This window comes from Callospermophilus lateralis, chromosome 2 (genome assembly GCF_048772815.1).
Source record: "Callospermophilus lateralis isolate mCalLat2 chromosome 2, mCalLat2.hap1, whole genome shotgun sequence".
Taxonomy (NCBI): Eukaryota; Metazoa; Chordata; class Mammalia; order Rodentia; family Sciuridae; genus Callospermophilus; species Callospermophilus lateralis.
This window is the reverse complement of record NC_135306.1, coordinates 18,792,086-18,809,404: the sequence shown is the minus strand read 5'-3', so window position 1 is coordinate 18,809,404 and position 17,319 is coordinate 18,792,086. Positions and strand designations below refer to the sequence as shown.

General features: G+C 45.9%; 1 protein-coding gene across 1 annotated transcript in view; it reads right to left on the bottom strand.

Moving 5' to 3' along the window:
* Tnc (tenascin C) overlaps nucleotides 1–17,319 on the bottom strand; it is an 84,747-nt gene that overhangs the window by 35,399 nt on the left and 32,029 nt on the right. The window contains 8 exon segments of the mRNA XM_076843160.2: nucleotides 1,099–1,371; nucleotides 3,799–4,071; nucleotides 4,669–4,941; nucleotides 5,448–5,720; nucleotides 12,804–13,067; nucleotides 14,320–14,409; nucleotides 14,657–14,842; nucleotides 15,675–15,944. Of these exon segments, the coding sequence (XP_076699275.2) occupies nucleotides 1,099–1,371; nucleotides 3,799–4,071; nucleotides 4,669–4,941; nucleotides 5,448–5,720; nucleotides 12,804–13,067; nucleotides 14,320–14,409; nucleotides 14,657–14,842; nucleotides 15,675–15,944 (1,902 nt within the window).

Here is a 17,319-nt window from a genome sequence, read left to right as displayed (position 1 = left end):
ATGCAGTGGTCACCTGTGTTCCTCAGTAAGGGTTACTGAAATGACTAAGGCTAAATTGCAGATCTATGCTTTCAAATCAATGAGGATGTACAGGCTTGCTGTGAAAGTTCAGTTGCAATAATTATATAAAAAGGGAGGCAGTGATTTGCAAAGCAAGGCAGAGCAGACTCAATGAGCATCAAACCAACTGGGGCACATCGTAAAGATGAGCAATGGAAAACGGTGGTGGTGGGTGGGAAGGCCGCTCACTTTAACACCCTCCAGGGAAACAGTGAAGCCTGGTAACTGGAGCAGAGGGAAGAGAGGTGGGAGTTCACCCTCTAAAGGCCAAGCACTCCAGGGAGCAACCCTTGATTCAAACAGCAGAAAGGGTACCAGCTCTTTCATAGCCTGGGACATTCCTTAATTCAAATGCTGCTGACTGTACTTCTGCTAATGAATGGCTTTCTCTTTGGTATGGTTGCTAGTCATAATTGCATGATTTATTTTTTTTCATTTTGGTCTAGCTGTTGGCTAATTTGATGTTGTAACAATGACTCAGTATCTGAGGGAATGGCCTGGAGGAGGGCAATTCACTTCTCTTATTCTATTCAGTGCATTTTAAAGAAACATTTCTTAAATGCAAGAACTGTAGGACCCATACCCTCGAGGGTCTGGAGATGGTAAAGCACCATTGTCAAGCGGCAAAAAGACTCTCTAAAAGAAATAACATGTGTCTCCTCACAATTGAAAAAAAGATGGGCTTCTAGTGATATTCCAGCACTGGAGAGGATAATTAAAAGCATCAGGTTTAATCCATGAGACAAAAAGCCATCATGCAAAGGAGACGTAGTTGTAGGTCTGGCCAGGTAAGGTATGGGAGACAGGCCGGGGGCTGGAGGCTGGAAAGGGCAGCCTCCACAGTGTTCATCACAGCCACGGGCAAAGGCTTCCAGACAAAGGTGCAGCCCACAGGGAGGTCTCTGAGCATGCATGGCCAGCCGCTAAGGGCACAGGGAAAAGATCCAGTTATGGAGAGAAGCCGAGTCCCTGTTCCATCTCTTGGAGAAGAAGCAGAGAACCCTGGGGAGAAAACATGAACAGTGGAGGAAAAGGTACCTGTGAAGGCCTCGGCAGAGAGCACCGGTGTTCTATAGCCCCGGATCACCCCATAGATGGACACTCTGTAAGGGGTGTTGGCCTTGAGGCCAGGGACGTCCATAGCCCGGAGGCTGCCTGGCACCGTGAGGTTCTGAGCGGCCTCCACCTTGTTGGCTTCCTGCACCTGAATGACAAAGTGCTCATAGGCCTGGTCAGCGGCTGTCCAGTTGAGTTTGAGGCCATCCCAGCCGACCTCAGTCACGACTAAGTCTCCCAGCTGGGGGAGCTCCTCTGAAGAAGGACAGAGAGGTATTTGTCAGTGCTGCAAACAGAAAATGAGGAGCCACAAGTCCCACGGCCCAACTCCAGGAAAGAGAGAAAGAGGAGAGGAGGGTTTTGTTTGGGTGATTCCTGGTCTGTGGATGCTTGTGCTTTGAACTTGGTACTCTGGCTGCATCTTTCTGCAGGAGTTGAAAATGGTCAGAAAGGGGAACTTCTGCATGGCTCAGCCTTGAGACAGCCAAGGTGTCTGTACAGATGCACAACCCTCCGGGCAGCCCTGAGCATGGATTGCCATCTGCTGATGACTAAGAAGCATGGAGAAGGCGGGTCTGTTGAGGGAAGTGGGGTTGAAAGTGCAGGTTTTGGAGGTGGACAGATCTTGGTAGGAATTCCAACACTGTAATTTGCCAGCTGAGTCATCTTGGGCATGTCACCTGGCTTCTCTCTGAGCCCCTCTCTCTTCACCTTTCAATGATGCTGACGGGACCATTTCATTGGCTTATGTGATGATTATATAATAGTTTTTAATCAATCCCTACCTGACACAGAGTGAATGACCTACAAGTGACAGCTTAAGAAAACAGGTCATTATTTAAATATTTCTTCTTGGAACTTCTCAGTCATTTGGGGGACTAACTTGCTTCCTCTCATGGCCTGGAATCAGGATCACCTCAGTATTGGCCACCAACTATCTTCCTGGCTTTATAAAGCATGTGCTGTCTCAAGTTTGGATAAACACAATGTTTCGTCTCTGGACTTCCCTCCATTTTCAGGGATCAGAGGTTACCTTCTGGATTCTTACTTGGTTCTCTCCTCCCACCTGCTTTTGCTGCTCAGTGAAGAATGGTTGTGTCACACTACGGGGGTGCTCCTGTGAAATGTGTGTGCCTACTTTCAATTAAAAATGACTATTTTTTTCTCAGTAAATGGTGCAGAACAGGGCCCACTATTATTTCATATGATGTAGGAAGGAAATTGAATGGCGTTATTATTGCTGATTTTAAAAGATTGCATTCGGGTATAGAAAAAAAAAATCCACTGCTTTATGAGATGGTTCTCAGGGTTAAATGCAACTTCTCAGCCTCTCTCCTTAAAACTAAAGTGGCTATGGATCAGAAGTTCTGGAGCAAAATATCTGCAGGGATCTCAACCCTCGCCCCCACTCCTGCAAAGGTGGGGGAGCTTCGTTCTCAGTTATCCCTGGATCAGAAGAGTGTGCCAGGAGACTCTGAGCAAACTCTTTCTGATAGAGGGTCTGTTTTCAAACTGTCCCCCACACAGACCTGGCACTTTCCTGGAAGGACTTCTTTGGAACACAGATGCAGGCATCTCCCTCTTCCTTCCCAGCTAAGAACTGCTCTTTGTCTGTCGTATAGAGGGCTTCCTGGGGAGATTTCATTTGCTAAAGAAGTTTTATTGCTAAAAACAAGTTTGTAGACTGTGAAGGTAGATCATTCTGCACCCAATCACACATTTCTCAAAGACCTTTTGTGCTACTGTTTTGTTTAAAGGTATTTGAGGAAACACAGGATAATAACTTGGCCAAATGAGGTAAATGATAACATCACCTTTTTTATTTTTGAGATCCTGCGTGGTTTCTATCAATGACCAAGTTTATTTGGCATATAAGAGCAAGAAAAACAACTTATTTGAACTAGCTAATTTGTGTGGCATAAGTAAAATACGAGGGACATGGGCTTAAAGAAAAACCTGATTATCACAGATTTGGCCCATTTGCCCAAAGCACTTTTTGAAGCTATTTCCAGAAACCTCAAGAAGAGTCCACAGTTTTCTATGATACATGGAACATGCTATTTTCAGGGGAAAAATTGAGATGAACTGTTTTCTCTCTCCAAGTTGAATAACAAACAAAGAACTCAAAAAGTACGATCCTTTCTTGGAAACATTCTTATCCTGAATATCTGATAAGGAGACAGATGTGGATACTTTCATCTGAAGATGACCAGATCATTCCCAAGAGTGATTCTGTAGCCATCTGACTAGGAGCTAGACGTTAGTGACTCTAAAGCCAATATTGATAAGGTTTCTCTAGAAAGTTCTTCTCTTTTCCTTGTGCCATGGTCCTGCTGGTTGTGCTATTTTTTTCAATAAAACTGTTGCTTATGACACATTTAGCCATTTGCTATTCAATACTGACTGCATGATGGGCACTTTGATAAGCACGTTCATTCATGAACTCACTAATGCTCATGACAGTGTGCCAAAGTAGGGGTGTGATCTCTGCTTTGGAGATGAGAAAAGGCTCAGAGATGCAAAGTGATAGACCCAAGAATATTCAGCTAGGAAGGTGGAATTCCAGCTCAAACCTTCCTGAGTTACAGATTCATGCTGCCTGCCAACCACTTTTAAGGAGGATACCCTGCTACATGGTATGGATTTTCTATCCCAGCAACAGGTCTGGAAGGGGTCATATACCTGTGGTGACCTCTGCGGCAAGGGGTCGAGTAGTGCGGCCCTTGAGCTCCCCATGCAGGGTGACTGTGTAAGGGGTGCCAGCCTTGAGGCCTGGGATCTTCACTGAGTGCAGGCTGCCAGGAACCATGAGTTTAAGAGCTTCTTCCACCTGACCAGCCTCTTGGACCTGAATGATAAACTGGTCATAGATGCCATCGGGTGTGGTCCAGTCCAGTCTGAGGGTATCCCAGCTAATCTCGGTCACTGTGAGGTTTCCCAGATCTGGAACCTCCTCTGCATAAGGACATAAAGTTGCTGGGTTACTAAAAAAGGCAATTGCATGCTAGGATCCAGGTGAGATGGCATTTTGGCTGAGGTTGGGATGAGCTGTCTGGTTAGTGTCGATTGCAGATGCTTGATTTACAGCGGTATTGAGCGCGCTCTCATTGTTGGCACTAAAGCCGGGGTTTTTCTGTGCAACCATTGGGAATAAAAGGTGGTTTTACGAATTGTTCACCACTTCCATTCTGGACACACAAACAGGGTTTTGGAGTGTCCTTGAGTGTGCTTGGCATGAGCTCAGAGCTATTTTCTTTTCTTTTTTTCACTTACAAGTAGTGCTTTCCAACTCCTTAGATATTATGACTGAAATTTGCTTTGGAAAGAGCAACCTCTCACTTTCGTAAATGAAGAATAGGTGGAATTTTCCATGGGACTGGCTACCAGACTACAATGAGGACGCGGCCAAATAAGGGATGTGATATTTGGGAAGTAGAGATGATTCACCGGTATTTCCCCCAACATGGTAGGGGCTAAACCCAATTGAGAGCCTTGATTCCTCCTGAGCAGATACAGGGGGGTGGAGCAAATGAGTGAATTAGTCTAGAATACCTGTCAAGACTTCAACAGAGAGAGGGGCTGTGCTGAAGTCCCCAATGACCCCGCGGATGTTGATGCTATAGCGTGTGGCTGACTTGAGCCCGGGCAGGTCCACGGACCTCAGCCCTCCTGGGACTGTGAGGTTCTGGGCTGCCTCTCCCGTGTCAGCCTCCTGCACCTGAATGACAAAGTGCTCATAGGCCCCCTCTGGAGCAGTCCAGTTGAGTTTGAGGGCATCCCAGCCCACCTCGGCCACCGTGACCTCTCCCAATTTGGGAGATTCTCCTGGAGAAGGACAAAGAGCTGGTTTAAATCACACACCAAGATGCAGGGAATCTGGAACACAGGAATAGGCTTTTAAAAACTTTGATAAACATGCATCATGCAACTTTCTAAATTTTAAGAGAAGAGCAGAGGGAGAGGTTGGGGACTATTTGTTTTCTTATTAAAGAATCGCCCTAAACATCAGATGTGGGGGTTAACTTATTTATGACTTCTTTTCCTTTTACATATAGTGTTTTAACTCCCTTGCAGTCAGTCCCCTTCCTGAGGCCACAGGGTGAGTCCCACAGAATAGGCTCTGTACAGTTTCAAAAGGGGTTGGTATGCGGAGTGAAGGTTAAGGTGGCCTTGGAGTTGTGCTGAGAGCCTTGCTGTCCATTATTGGACTCTATGGCACTCTAACCTATAGCAAAATGAGTCCATTCCAAAGCTAGATTATCTTCCTGATTATCCACGGGCAGTTTCCTGTTGGGAGAAAGAGAAGCTGTAGGTGTAAAGGCAGGAAGTACCTGTGAAGGCCTCGGCAGAGAGCACCGGTGTTCTATAGCCCCGGATCACCCCATAGATGGACACCCTGTAAGGGGTGTTGGCCTTGAGGCCAGGGATGTCCATAGCCCGGAGGCTGCCTGGCACCGTGAGGTTCTGAGCGGCCTCCACCTTGTTGGCTTCCTGCACCTGAATGACAAAGTGCTCATAGGCCTGGTCAGCGGCTGTCCAGTTGAGTTTGAGGCCATCCCAGCCGACCTCAGTCACCGTGAGATTTTCCAGTGCAGGGGCTTGTTCTGAATAATGAACAGAGATGGGGTCAGTTAAATTATTCCTCAAAATGCTTTTCTTCTGAGGCCTGCCACCAAAGATGCAAAGTCCTCGGAGTCCAGGTGCAGGATTTTGCTCAGGACATCCCTTAGCCATGCTGTCCCCAGTAAAACCCCAAGAGAAAAATCATACAGTGTTTGTTTTACCTGCATGCATATTTGGGTTTGTGTTTGGGAAATGTATTTTCCTATCGACCTGTGTCCTGAAGACTTGGGAAACTTTTCATCTATGTGAGTCATTATTACTTTGGAGAATATATCTCATTATAGGAAGGTGGCCCTTGGCTGTCCTTGGGTCTTGGTCCAGCCTTCTCTACCTTGAGATAATTGGCTGCTCTTAGACCCTGCCCCCTCCTTTTGCTGCCTCCATCTCCCCTGGAAGTTCTGTTGAAGTCCATATTGGAATCTTGCCAGTTTCTAGGGTTCAAACCAGTTTATTCAGTAAGGACAAGAGGTAAATGAACACTCTACTAGTACGACTGACCTAAGAAAGGTGACACACGTTTGAAAAGGGGTCCCTTATGGGACAGAAAGAAAGACTGAGGCCTTGGGAGAAATGAAACTTACTGAGCTCAATTAAAACGGTCTGCAGCCTCTTTATTCATCTGACACGGAACTGCAGCAAAAGCCCACTTGTCTGAGTGTGCCTAAAGAGGGGTCATGGGCCTGAGGCCGAGCTTAAAGAGACTGTACAAGACCTAGGAAGAACAGATTTTTCTGGAAAGGGATACCGTAAACAAGAGAATAGGAGCTGGATTTACTCACTCAAAAGAACAAACAGTTTATGTACTTATACCTCACATTGCTAATTTCAAATGAGCCCTATATGTTCACGACAGTATTCTTTTAATTTGAAAACATTAGCATATAATTTGAACAAAGACATCCTTTCAGAGGGGAAAATATATCTTTTCTAGAATCTGTTTAATTCAGACTTTTCCAAATTCTGGAAAACATTTTTAATTGTTTCCTATTGGCAAGGCTTATAATCCTTCAGCTTTCTTCTTTGTTTAGAATTTACTTTGACCCACCAGATAGGTACACAAACCACGACCTGAGGGGCCACATCTGGCCTGCCGGCCCCTGTGGCAGTTGGCAAGTGACATCAGTTTTTACATTTTTGAATGGTTGACAAAAATTCCAAACAGGAATGATATTTCCTGATGCATGAAAATCAAATGAAATTCAAATTTTGGTGTTGTAGACTAAGTTCCACTGGAACAAAGTCACGCTTGTTCACTTAAACATGCACGATGGCTGTTTTTGGGCGACAAGGGCACAGTGGAGCAGTTGTGACAAATTGTCTGGCTTGAAAAATCTAAAATATTTACCCTCTGGCCATGTACAGAAAACATGTGTGATACCTGATCTTGAACTACAGTCCATGGATACCTCGTTCAACCCAAATTCATATCCTGGTGCTCATGCCCAAGGCTTTATAACAGTTCTTAATTGCCTAGACACGGTCTCCATGAGACGGAAAGAACCCCAAACTCAAGCTGATGTGTCTATATTTGGGGAAAGAAAGGAGAATCTGCTACCCTTAAGCACACAGGCCCTTGTGAGACCAGGAATGATACCTGCACATAGGATTTTATCCTTGACCTTGGGATTTAATCATAACTAACCTCAGGAGCTTGCTGCCCTCAAGTATTCCAGCAGTCCTCATGCATAAAGAGATGCAGGACAAAACCAAATCTAAGCCACAATAAACTCGATCTTGTGGCTCTTAAACTCTCCTTCTTGGCTGGCTCTCCTCTTTTTTGTTCTCCTGCTTTTCAACATCATTGCCAGAAACTTATCTGACATTGACAATTTATATTTTCGGGTGAACGAAGACACCATCTTTCCTCTCCAGGAATCTGCATTTTAAGCCTAATCTCTAATATGACATAAAACATTATTTTTTTCCCATCATAAAAATTTCAGATTCCAGATTACAAAGGATGTGGGGAGGGGTCCCTACCTGGGGGAGGGAGGAGGTGATCACAGATCCCATGTTAAGCTGTTAGAGGAAAGACGGGTGGAAAGGGAAGAGCAGACAGACAGCAGAAAAATGTCCCTGATGAGAATCCCCTCATCGCTGTGAAAGCGCACTTGTGTAGGTCACTGATGCTTTCAGAACTCGACCCCCACCTCCTTTTCACGTAATTCCATGTCCCTCAGTACATAGCAATAGTCATGGTGATGATGATCTTTTGCCAAAATTTTTGGCTATTTCTCCATTTTTGAGGGTAGGGAAACTGAGAAGGAGCACTGGTTTAACTCAGACTTTTCCAAATTCTGGGGCACATTCTTCATTGTTTCCTATTGGCACATCTAATAATCCTTCAGCTTTCTTCATTTTTAGAATTTACTTTGACCCAGCACATAGGTACACAAAGCATGACCTGAGGGGCCACATCTGGCCTGCTGGCTCGGGTGGCAGTTGGCAAGTGACATCAGTCCCTTGAGAGGAGTGTGTGGCCACATTAGTAGCGGGTGCTGCTGGCATCTGCCCAGAACCCTCTAGTCAGAGAAGTCAAAGGTGCAGCTCTGTGAGTAAGATTAGTAGAGAAAGGAAGGAGACAGGAACGGGAGTTATGACAGGAGGGGACACCATGAATGAAGGCAGGGCGGATGGAGTGAGGTGGCCACCAGGAGGCTTCCCATTAGTGCTGAGTCCACATTTCCACAGCTCATGACACCCCGTGGGCTTCCTGCCCCCAGAAGCCAAGTGTTTCCATTGAACAGTTCCGCACTGACTTTCTTGGCATTTCTTGATGAAAAGGCTGTTGTCTTTTTCTTACAGCTGTGCGTTGGAATCTACCCTCTGAACAATGTCAGTGGGCCTGGGAAATCAGAATTTCCAAATCCCATGTCTGTGCTCGGGGTGGGCTGAGCAGCTGGCCCTGAGGAATTTCTGGCAGTGTCAATTTCAGATCTTTCGATTCCCACCATCCTGAAGATGGCAATGACCTAGTGCTGACTTGAGGAGACACCGCTTCATTGTTCACTTATGAGATAAAGAGCGATTTTCCCATCGGATAATTGCATCTAAGTCTGAGGACCCCAAAGGTAGATGAAATGGCACCAATACTTTCATACAACAACCCCCCACATCCTGTTTCATCTAGTTGTACAATTGAGTAATTTTTCATGCAGAGTTAATTGAAATGAAAAGTCTGGGTAAAGTCTGGGCTGCCTGAAAACTTGTTGGTGAGTCTCTGTATCTATCAAGAACAGGGTCCAAGCCCTCAGCCTAATTTTCTGGGCCCTCTGCAGAGGTCCTTGATGACTTCTCCACCCTTGAACTCTGCTGCTCTCCAGCTCCATCACACAGCAGGACCTTGCAGCTGGTGTCTCATGGGGGTGCAGTTTCTCGTGCTCTGAGCCTTTCAGATGCTGCTCTCTGTTGGAAATGCCATTGGTCCTTCTGCACATGCCCAGCTCCTTTTCCTTTTTGAATGTTCATGGCCTCTTCTAAAACCTCTCTGGGCTCTTGGCTTGCTCTTCTTAGGCGTGTGATAGGTTCCTGTCTCTATCCCCCTGTGGCTTCCACGTGTCCCTCTAAGGCAGGTGAGTTACAGTCTCACATTTTGGTTTGATGCTGGGTCTTTCTCATGACAGTGTGCATCACGTGTTCAGGGGAGAGGGCTGTGTCTTTCTGTTCTGTACCAGCAGACTGGACTCAGAGTATGGACGAAATACACACGTAGGCAAGATAAATATTTGAATAAACTTCAGTTTGCTTCCTGAGACAATCAAAATGGCAAATCAAGGGTAGAATGGTCTCTAGCACCAGTAGCTGTGGATAAAGCAAATTTCCACCTTCCTTCTTCCAAAATTTATGTGAATCATGGGAATAACACTCTTGAGTCTCATGTTGCTATGGAGACATGCTTCCTCATCTGTGCTTCTACCTATCATCTCTGCCTGATGCCCCCATTGCCTCCCGTGGTGGCTCGCAGTACCCCCATGACCTTGGCCTGAAGCTGGGTTTAGTTGATTTTATCAGAATACAATTGCAGAAGGCAGAGGAGAAGAGGAGACGGGCAGGGAGAGAAATGCCTGGTACACTGATTTTCTTCCATGCCAACAGGAAAACTCTCTTTCTTCCCCCCCCTCCCCTTCCTTTCCTTTCCTTTCTTCTTTTTATAAATCCAGATTTAGATGAATTAAACACTTGGGGGAATTACTTCCTTTTCCTTCCCCTGAGTTCTTAGGGGAGATATTGATTGCTAATGCAGAGGTGGAACAAAAAGACCAGAGAATTCTTTGGAAACGCCAACTCTGGAGCAGCTGGAGTTCTCCAAATGCTCAGGAGGCTCATGCCACATGCTTAGCTGTGTTGAAGGCACTAGGGGTGCAACATTGGTAAAGGGGACGGTCCTTGCAATCTGGCCAGTGGAGACAGTCATAGATACTAAACTGACTAAAGGACCACTGAGGAGGCAGAGAAGGGTCAGGAGGGAAGCTAATGCAGCAGGAGGGACAGATCCAGGGAGGCTGCGTTTCCATACTGCATAAAAGTGTGGAAGTCCCCTGCTTGGGAGGACACCTGAGCTGACTGGGACAAGGGAGAACACCGTGTAGAAAACTGGGAGCAGTGTGGCATCCGGGGAGCACGACAGCATGTACAGATGGAGGTGGGAGCAGAGCGTTCCCCTGGCGCCTGGCTGAGGTCTAGATGCTGAGCTCCTGAGAGCACAGATCTGCCTGCCTTGCTTCAGTGGCCTGAGAACTCAGCATGGAGGGTGGCCATAGTATTTCACTGGCTTAGCGACTGCAAGAGGTTTTGAAAGAACTCAAGAGAAGAAAGCCACATCTGTTCTGCTTTTAGTAAAATAAAATGATTCTGTGGAGAAAGTCACGGGGGGAACATGTTCTGCAGACAACGAGGAAGATCCAATGAAAAAAGACTTTGCACATTTTTTCCTGCGATGGAGAATTGTCTTTGAACACAAACTGTGATTTCTTTGAAGTAGACCGAAGGAGGTGTGGTGTGGGAAATGAAATGGCTAAGGCTCTGGGATGTCAACACGGGGTGCTCCTTCAGATAAGGGATCCCACCTGGGGTTCACTGGAGAGGTTTTTGTCTCCCTGGGTTGCTGAGGTTGGGGCTTCCCCATTGGAGAACAGCAGGAGCATGGCTGTGACCCAAAAGTATGAGGGAGGGCTGAGACAGGAATCACTCTGCGACACAGCATTTGTCACACTCAGGATAAAATTGAGAGGGAGAGGAGGGGGAGGAGCAAAGAAAGATTTCTTCTTTTATATTTTGGATTCATTTTTAATCCCTTGATATCTCATACCACGCTGAAATAGTCAAATCTCTGCTATAGATTTATTTCTTTTTTGATTTGATTCTGCCCCTCCCCCATACTTGATTAACTACCCCATGCAGAGGACCCTCCAGCTGAGTGGAGCAGTCCCTGAGGAGTTAAGAGGACTGGCCATCTGGGCTCACTTTACACTCTCTGGCAGAGAATGTTCTTTACCTACCAAATCTCTCTCTTTTCCTTACAAACAACCTGATGTGAAGTGTACAGCGTGTTCCGACATGAGACTACCCTTCTGGTTCTCACTTGGAGATAAGAATGGCCAATGGCTTTTGGGGATTGTTGAGTTTTCTGGAAAGACTCGTCTAAGAGGCAGTCCTATTTTGGAGTTTGGGTTCTCTCTTGGTAATGCTGCCCAGCACCTAGATGTATCGCAGCAGCTATAACGTGACATTTAGATGACATCGAGAATGGGAGTCAAGGACTAAGAATGCTGGAATGGAGAGGCAGAAGAGGCCCGAGTCCCTGACAACTTGAAACTACTCTGTTGTCTCCAAACCACCCAGCTCCAGATTTGTTTTATGAGAGAAGAAAACAATTTCTCTCTTGCTTAAGTGATTGTTACTAGAGAATTCTTTGATATTCAGTTGAACATATTTACAAAAGATCAAGATGCTTTAAGGCATTGCCAAATGCTCCCATTACTGTCCCTTTTCTGGTTACGGAGGCTCAGCTGGGGGAACACCTCTGTCATGAGACCTCCACTACCTGTTCCTGATTCCTTCCCTCTTCCCCTTTCCTGATGGGTCTCTGAATATCATATCTTCCCTGAGGACTGTGAGCAGGAGACATGGGTCAACTTAGCAATGTGACGACGTAACCCACTGCCCCTCAGGCATCAGCACAGTCCAATGCATGCAGGTGGTGCTCAATACATGCTTACTAAGTAAATTGAAAGTTAGGCCGTTGACTTGCCAAATCCCACAGTTGAATACTTAGTGGCCAAAATTGCATGTGTTAGGCATCACATAGAAAGAACTGTTTTTTTTTTCTTGATTGTCTTCAACTTAGCCACTAAGAAAATGGGGCAGCAGGTTTAGTGATTAGGATTGAAAGGGCTAGAAAGGACATTAAAGGCCAGGATTCAGCTGTCATCATGGATAGACCAGGTTAACTTCTAAATGAGTAAAAGAAAAGAGAAAATGAGAAGGTGCCGCAGGAGGATCAAAGGATCATTTATATCTCTTCAGGGGCAACCTTAGAGGAAAGCCAAAGACCTGGAATAAAAACATGTCAGGGAAAATAACTCCAAATTATTGTCAACATCCCGGTCATCTTAAAATTAAAAAAAAAAATTAAAAAAGGAAAGTAAATTAATTGTTGGGTTAAAGAAAGGAAATCAACAATTTAAGAGATTCTGTGAAACACCTAGTTTTAAAAGAAAACAAAGACAAACACAAACCCCGTTACTCCAAGCCCTCCTGGGGAAAAAAATGTCTAAAAACCACTCTTGTCCTGCAAGGGGACTTTGCTGAAAAAGTGGATCATAAGAAAGTCAATACATGGGACAGACCAGCGAGCAGCTCTGTGGAGGCAGGACCTAGAGGTTTCTTGGATGGAAGAAACAGTGGGTGGTGGTGGGAGTTCCAAGTGCCCCTCACCTAGTTGCTGGATCGCTCTCCTTGTCCTGCTTCATGGAGGAAACTCATTGCTCATGGAAGGACAACCTGGCTAAGGGGTTGCAAAGCTCAGCCTCAGAAGAGGGCTTCATAAGGCACAGGGGACTCACCGGTGGACGCCGTGGCATGTGCGGGCTTGCTCCTGTGCCTGCCCTTCTCAGCCACCAGGAGGAGGGTGTAATCCCGGCCTGGTTCCAGGCCTCTGAGGACATAGGAGGTGGTGTTTCTTGGAAGCTGGGCCTCTGCCAGCTGGCCCGTGGGGAGGCCATAGTTGAGGCGGTAGCGGTCAAACTTGGCTAATGGTGTCCTCCAGACCAGGGTCAGGCTGTTGTCCGTGGTTTCAGAAACCTGAAGGTCCCTGGGTGCATCAATTTCTGGGAGAAAAGCAGAGAGGTGGATACTCGTAAGGCTGCAAGGCACAGCTGCTTCTGGCGCTGAAAGTCAACTGGTTTGGGCTAGAATCCTGGGTCAGCCCCAGAAGGACCGCGTGGCTGCAGGATGGTCACCCCTCTGAGTTTCTGGTTTCTAGGTTTGCAAAATGGGTCTAGTTATATGTTACTTTGTGGCTTGTTTGGAAGACTAAAAATAATGTCCTGTTATATCCATTCCACAAAATGTCATTCAGGTAAAAGTGTTTAAAAGGACGGACTATAGATGCCAGAAACAATTTAGATGAATCTTGAAAGCATTGTGCTGAAGGAGAAAAGCCAGTGTTAAAGGTGACATACTATTTTGCCATGGACTATACATTTGTGACCCCTTCCCCAAAATTCTTATGTTGAAACCTAATCCCCAGTGTGATGGTATTTAGATGTGGGGCCTCTGGGAGGTCTCATGAACAGGATTCATGGCCTTATAAAACAAGACTCCAGAGAGATTCCTTGCTTCTTCTCCCATGGGAGCACACAGTGAAGAGGCCTTTCTATGAGCCAGAGAGGGTTCTCAGGGACACTGAACTTACTGGCAATTTGATCTTTCACTTTTTAGCTTCTAGACTGAGAATTAAATTTCTTCTGTTTATAAGCCATCTAGTCCAAGGTATTTTTGTCACAGTATCCTGAGCAGACAAATACATACAAGATGTCATTTATGTAGAATTCTTGAAAGGGCAAAATTTTAAAGATGAAGATTAGTGAATGTCGTGGGGTAGGCGGAAGGGGAAGGGACTATGGCCATAAAAGGTAGTATGTGCGATTCTTGGGATGGGACTTTCTGTTGAAATGACAGGATGGTCCTGAATCTAACTATGATCCTGCCAATTATGTTCTGCTTGTGAAGAGGTTGATGTTAAGGGGTTAATAGAAAAATCCCCAGATGTGTTTTAAGTAGGGAATGACATTAAAAAGTAGAATTGGTTATCAACTTATAAAGGTGGATTTCTTATAATGTCTGGTTCTAAATTTTCTTTAAAAAAAAATCCCTCCATCCCCTTATTGTATAAAAAGCAGCATCCACATCATTGGTTGGGCATGCAAAATGTTTGAATGTAAACGCCTGAACTAGCGGCTGGGGGGCCCCTTCTCCTCCATGCTTCTACTTCTTTTTAAGTAGGTCTCTCCCTTATCAGCCCTGTCCTGTCTGCTCTGCGCCAGCTCAGAGGTGGTGGGAGTCCCAGGTGCGCCTCACCTGTGGCCACGTTGATGGTTGCTGGATCGCTCTCCTTGTCCTGCTTCACAGCGGAAACTCCAATTCCATATTCAGTTCCCGGCCTCAGACCTGAGAGAGAATGTGAGCATTGAGATTCAACCTAGAATTGGAAAAGCTTCCTGGGATCAAAAAAAAGATCCTGAACTGGTCCCTGGACATGGATTTCTCAGTGTGATGTGTACAAACGAACTTGTTGAAGTTTAAGGGAGAGGACTTTCTGGGACCTGGGTTTATTTCTCTCTGGAGGGTTGCACATTGGGGACATGCAGGAGCAGGTGCCTGTCCTTCTAGGGCCCTGGGGAGAGGCAAAGCTCACCAGTGAGTGTCGTTTTCGTTGTGGTTTGTTGACTCTTGGGAACGTCGACCTCCGCATGGTCCCCACCAGAGATGGGTGCATACTTAATTCTGTAGTTGTCAATGGCTGCCTTGACATTCCTCCATTCCAAGGTGATGCTGCTGTCAGTCTGGGAGACGCGCCGGAGGTTCCTGGGAGCATCCAGACCTGTGTGGGAGAAGAAGGAGCATGCGCATTGGAATTCCAGGCACCAGGAGAGCAGGGGTCTGATGGTTCAAGCTGAAACACAAAACACTCGTGCCCCTGGGGAGAAATGACAAAGCTGCCCCCAGTCCCTGGGTCTCAATCATAGCTTACACTCAAGTCTACAGATTTGGCAAATTTTTCCCATTCTTGACACTCATGATATTTCAATAATTTCCATTTTTCTCAGACTTTATTTATTTTTTTGGTATTGGGGATTGAACTCAGGGGCACTCAACCAGGAAGCCACATCCCCAGCCCTATTTAGAGACAAGGTCTCACTGAGTTGCTGGTTTTGAACCCATAATCCTCCTGCCTCAGCCTCCCCAGGCGCTGGGATTACAGACGTGCACCACCGCGCCCAGCTTTAGACTTTATTCTTAAAGAACAATTCCAAAACTTACAAATAAGATCATGAGTGTCAGAACTGATTTGTTGAAATTTGTCACTATATTTCTAATAGCTAATACAATGCTGAGCTCTGACAAAATATGTATGAATAAACAACTGACATTTTGGTACTTTTAAACTAATATAGTAGGAGCCAAGGGGCTTATTTGTTGTTCATGTTTTCTATATAATGTATGTTATCTCTAAAATGTTTATTTAAATTTTATTTTAAAATTTGTGACTAACCAACATCTTCTATGTATACCAAAAAGAAAAGAAAAAGAAAGTTTTGGAAATTCCCTCTGTACTTAGTGGAAATTGAGTTGAGAGGACACCCCATCATCGATTGGGACAGAAATCTTGACATCTTTCCTTTCCTTACCCATTACAGAGGAAGGTCTGTTACCTGTGGTGAAGGTCTCTTTGGCCGGGTTGCTGGACATGTCACCCCTGCGGGAGATGAGGGACACCTCGTACTCAGTGTCAGGCTTCAGGTTCCCGATGGAGTACTGATTCTCGTCATGTGTGAGGTCGATGGTGGTGCGGTCACCAGGCATATCTTTGATGCCGTAGGAGAGCTCAATGCCATCGATCTCAGCCAGGGGCTTGAACCAGGTGACCAGAGCTGTGGTGTCGGTGACATCTCTCACCTCCATCTGGCTGGGGGCATCCAAGCCTGTGATAGGCAAAGAAGGAGGAATTTCAGAGATCAAGGCAAGTACCAGGGGCTGAGCAGAGAGGGGCTTTGCATCCCACCAGATATGGGGGTGGGAATCTAGGTAGACATGGACCACTTGATTTCATCTTACTTCTGGAGCCTCAGTTTCCTGTCTGATGAGCTATGAGTGGAGATTATGTTAGCTGCCTCTAGGATTGTTTTTTTTTTTTTTTTTTTCATTTCATAAAAGGGGATAAAGCTTGGGAAGTTGTGGCACAGAGCCTGGCAGGCAGCAGTCACATGATCAGTGCTCCTTCCTTGGTTGGGGTCATCATCATCATCATCACTCTTCCTGTGAGTTGTGAAAACATGCTTAGGGGATATGTCCTTTGAACAAAAGTGATCTATTTTTCTGATGTTTTTAACAAACTGGGTAAATCTTTCCTGGATGGTAGATAACTTTTAGTTAATATCATGTAGCAGAAGCGTGTAGCAGTGGACTGTCTTCATGGTGTACGGAAAGTTGTTTTTTGATGAAAAGCCACCACTGTCTCAGTCCTGGACTATCTTTCTATCCTCCTCTTGGCTTCCTGCTGTCCCACCCTTCTCCTGTCCTGCCTAGCTGCTCAGCCTGGCTAGTCACCTGCCTCTGCATTCTTCTGTGTCCCCTCCCTAAGGTGGTCCTTGCTTATCTAAAACTCTCCTTCATCCTTAGAGATCTTACCTACCTGTCGCCTCCTAGCAGGCAGCCTCCCTGGTCCCTCCCAGGGGCCACTATGCCCTTAGAGATCTTCCCAGTATCACACTTTTCCCCTCTTGTAGTAGCAGATTTCTCTGTTCTTTGAATCAGTTTAGATGGGATCATTCACTCACTTATTCATTCATCCAGGAATGAATCTTTGGCCATTCTGAGTCCCCAGTGTAGAGACAGGCACACGCCAAGCATTCAGTAAATGTTCTCCCCCCGCCTTCTTTATAAAAATTGTTCAGTCTGTGTTTTCATTATTGGTTAGTTAAAAAATATCAAATAGAAGGTATGAGCTTTCTGCAAGGAGTGAGGAGAAGGAATGATTCATAGCTGCCCGTGAGGATAGTTCAGAATGGTTTTGAAGACCAGGTGTTGATGCACCCGTCTCACTCTGCAGGTGATGAGCCTGCAGGATACACAGTGACCGTGACACTGCAAATTGACAATGATGCTGCCTGTCCTAAGTCCTCAGAGCTACTAGCGAGCACCCAGGCCATACATACCACCTCCCTTAGCGCTCCTTTTATCAGAGCTTGGGTGCAGTCAAGGACACTGATAGCCCCACTACATTTGGATTGCTTCCTCGCAGAAAATAACATTGCTCTGTGCCAATCGCGATCCAGGCATGGGACTTTGTAATGTGTA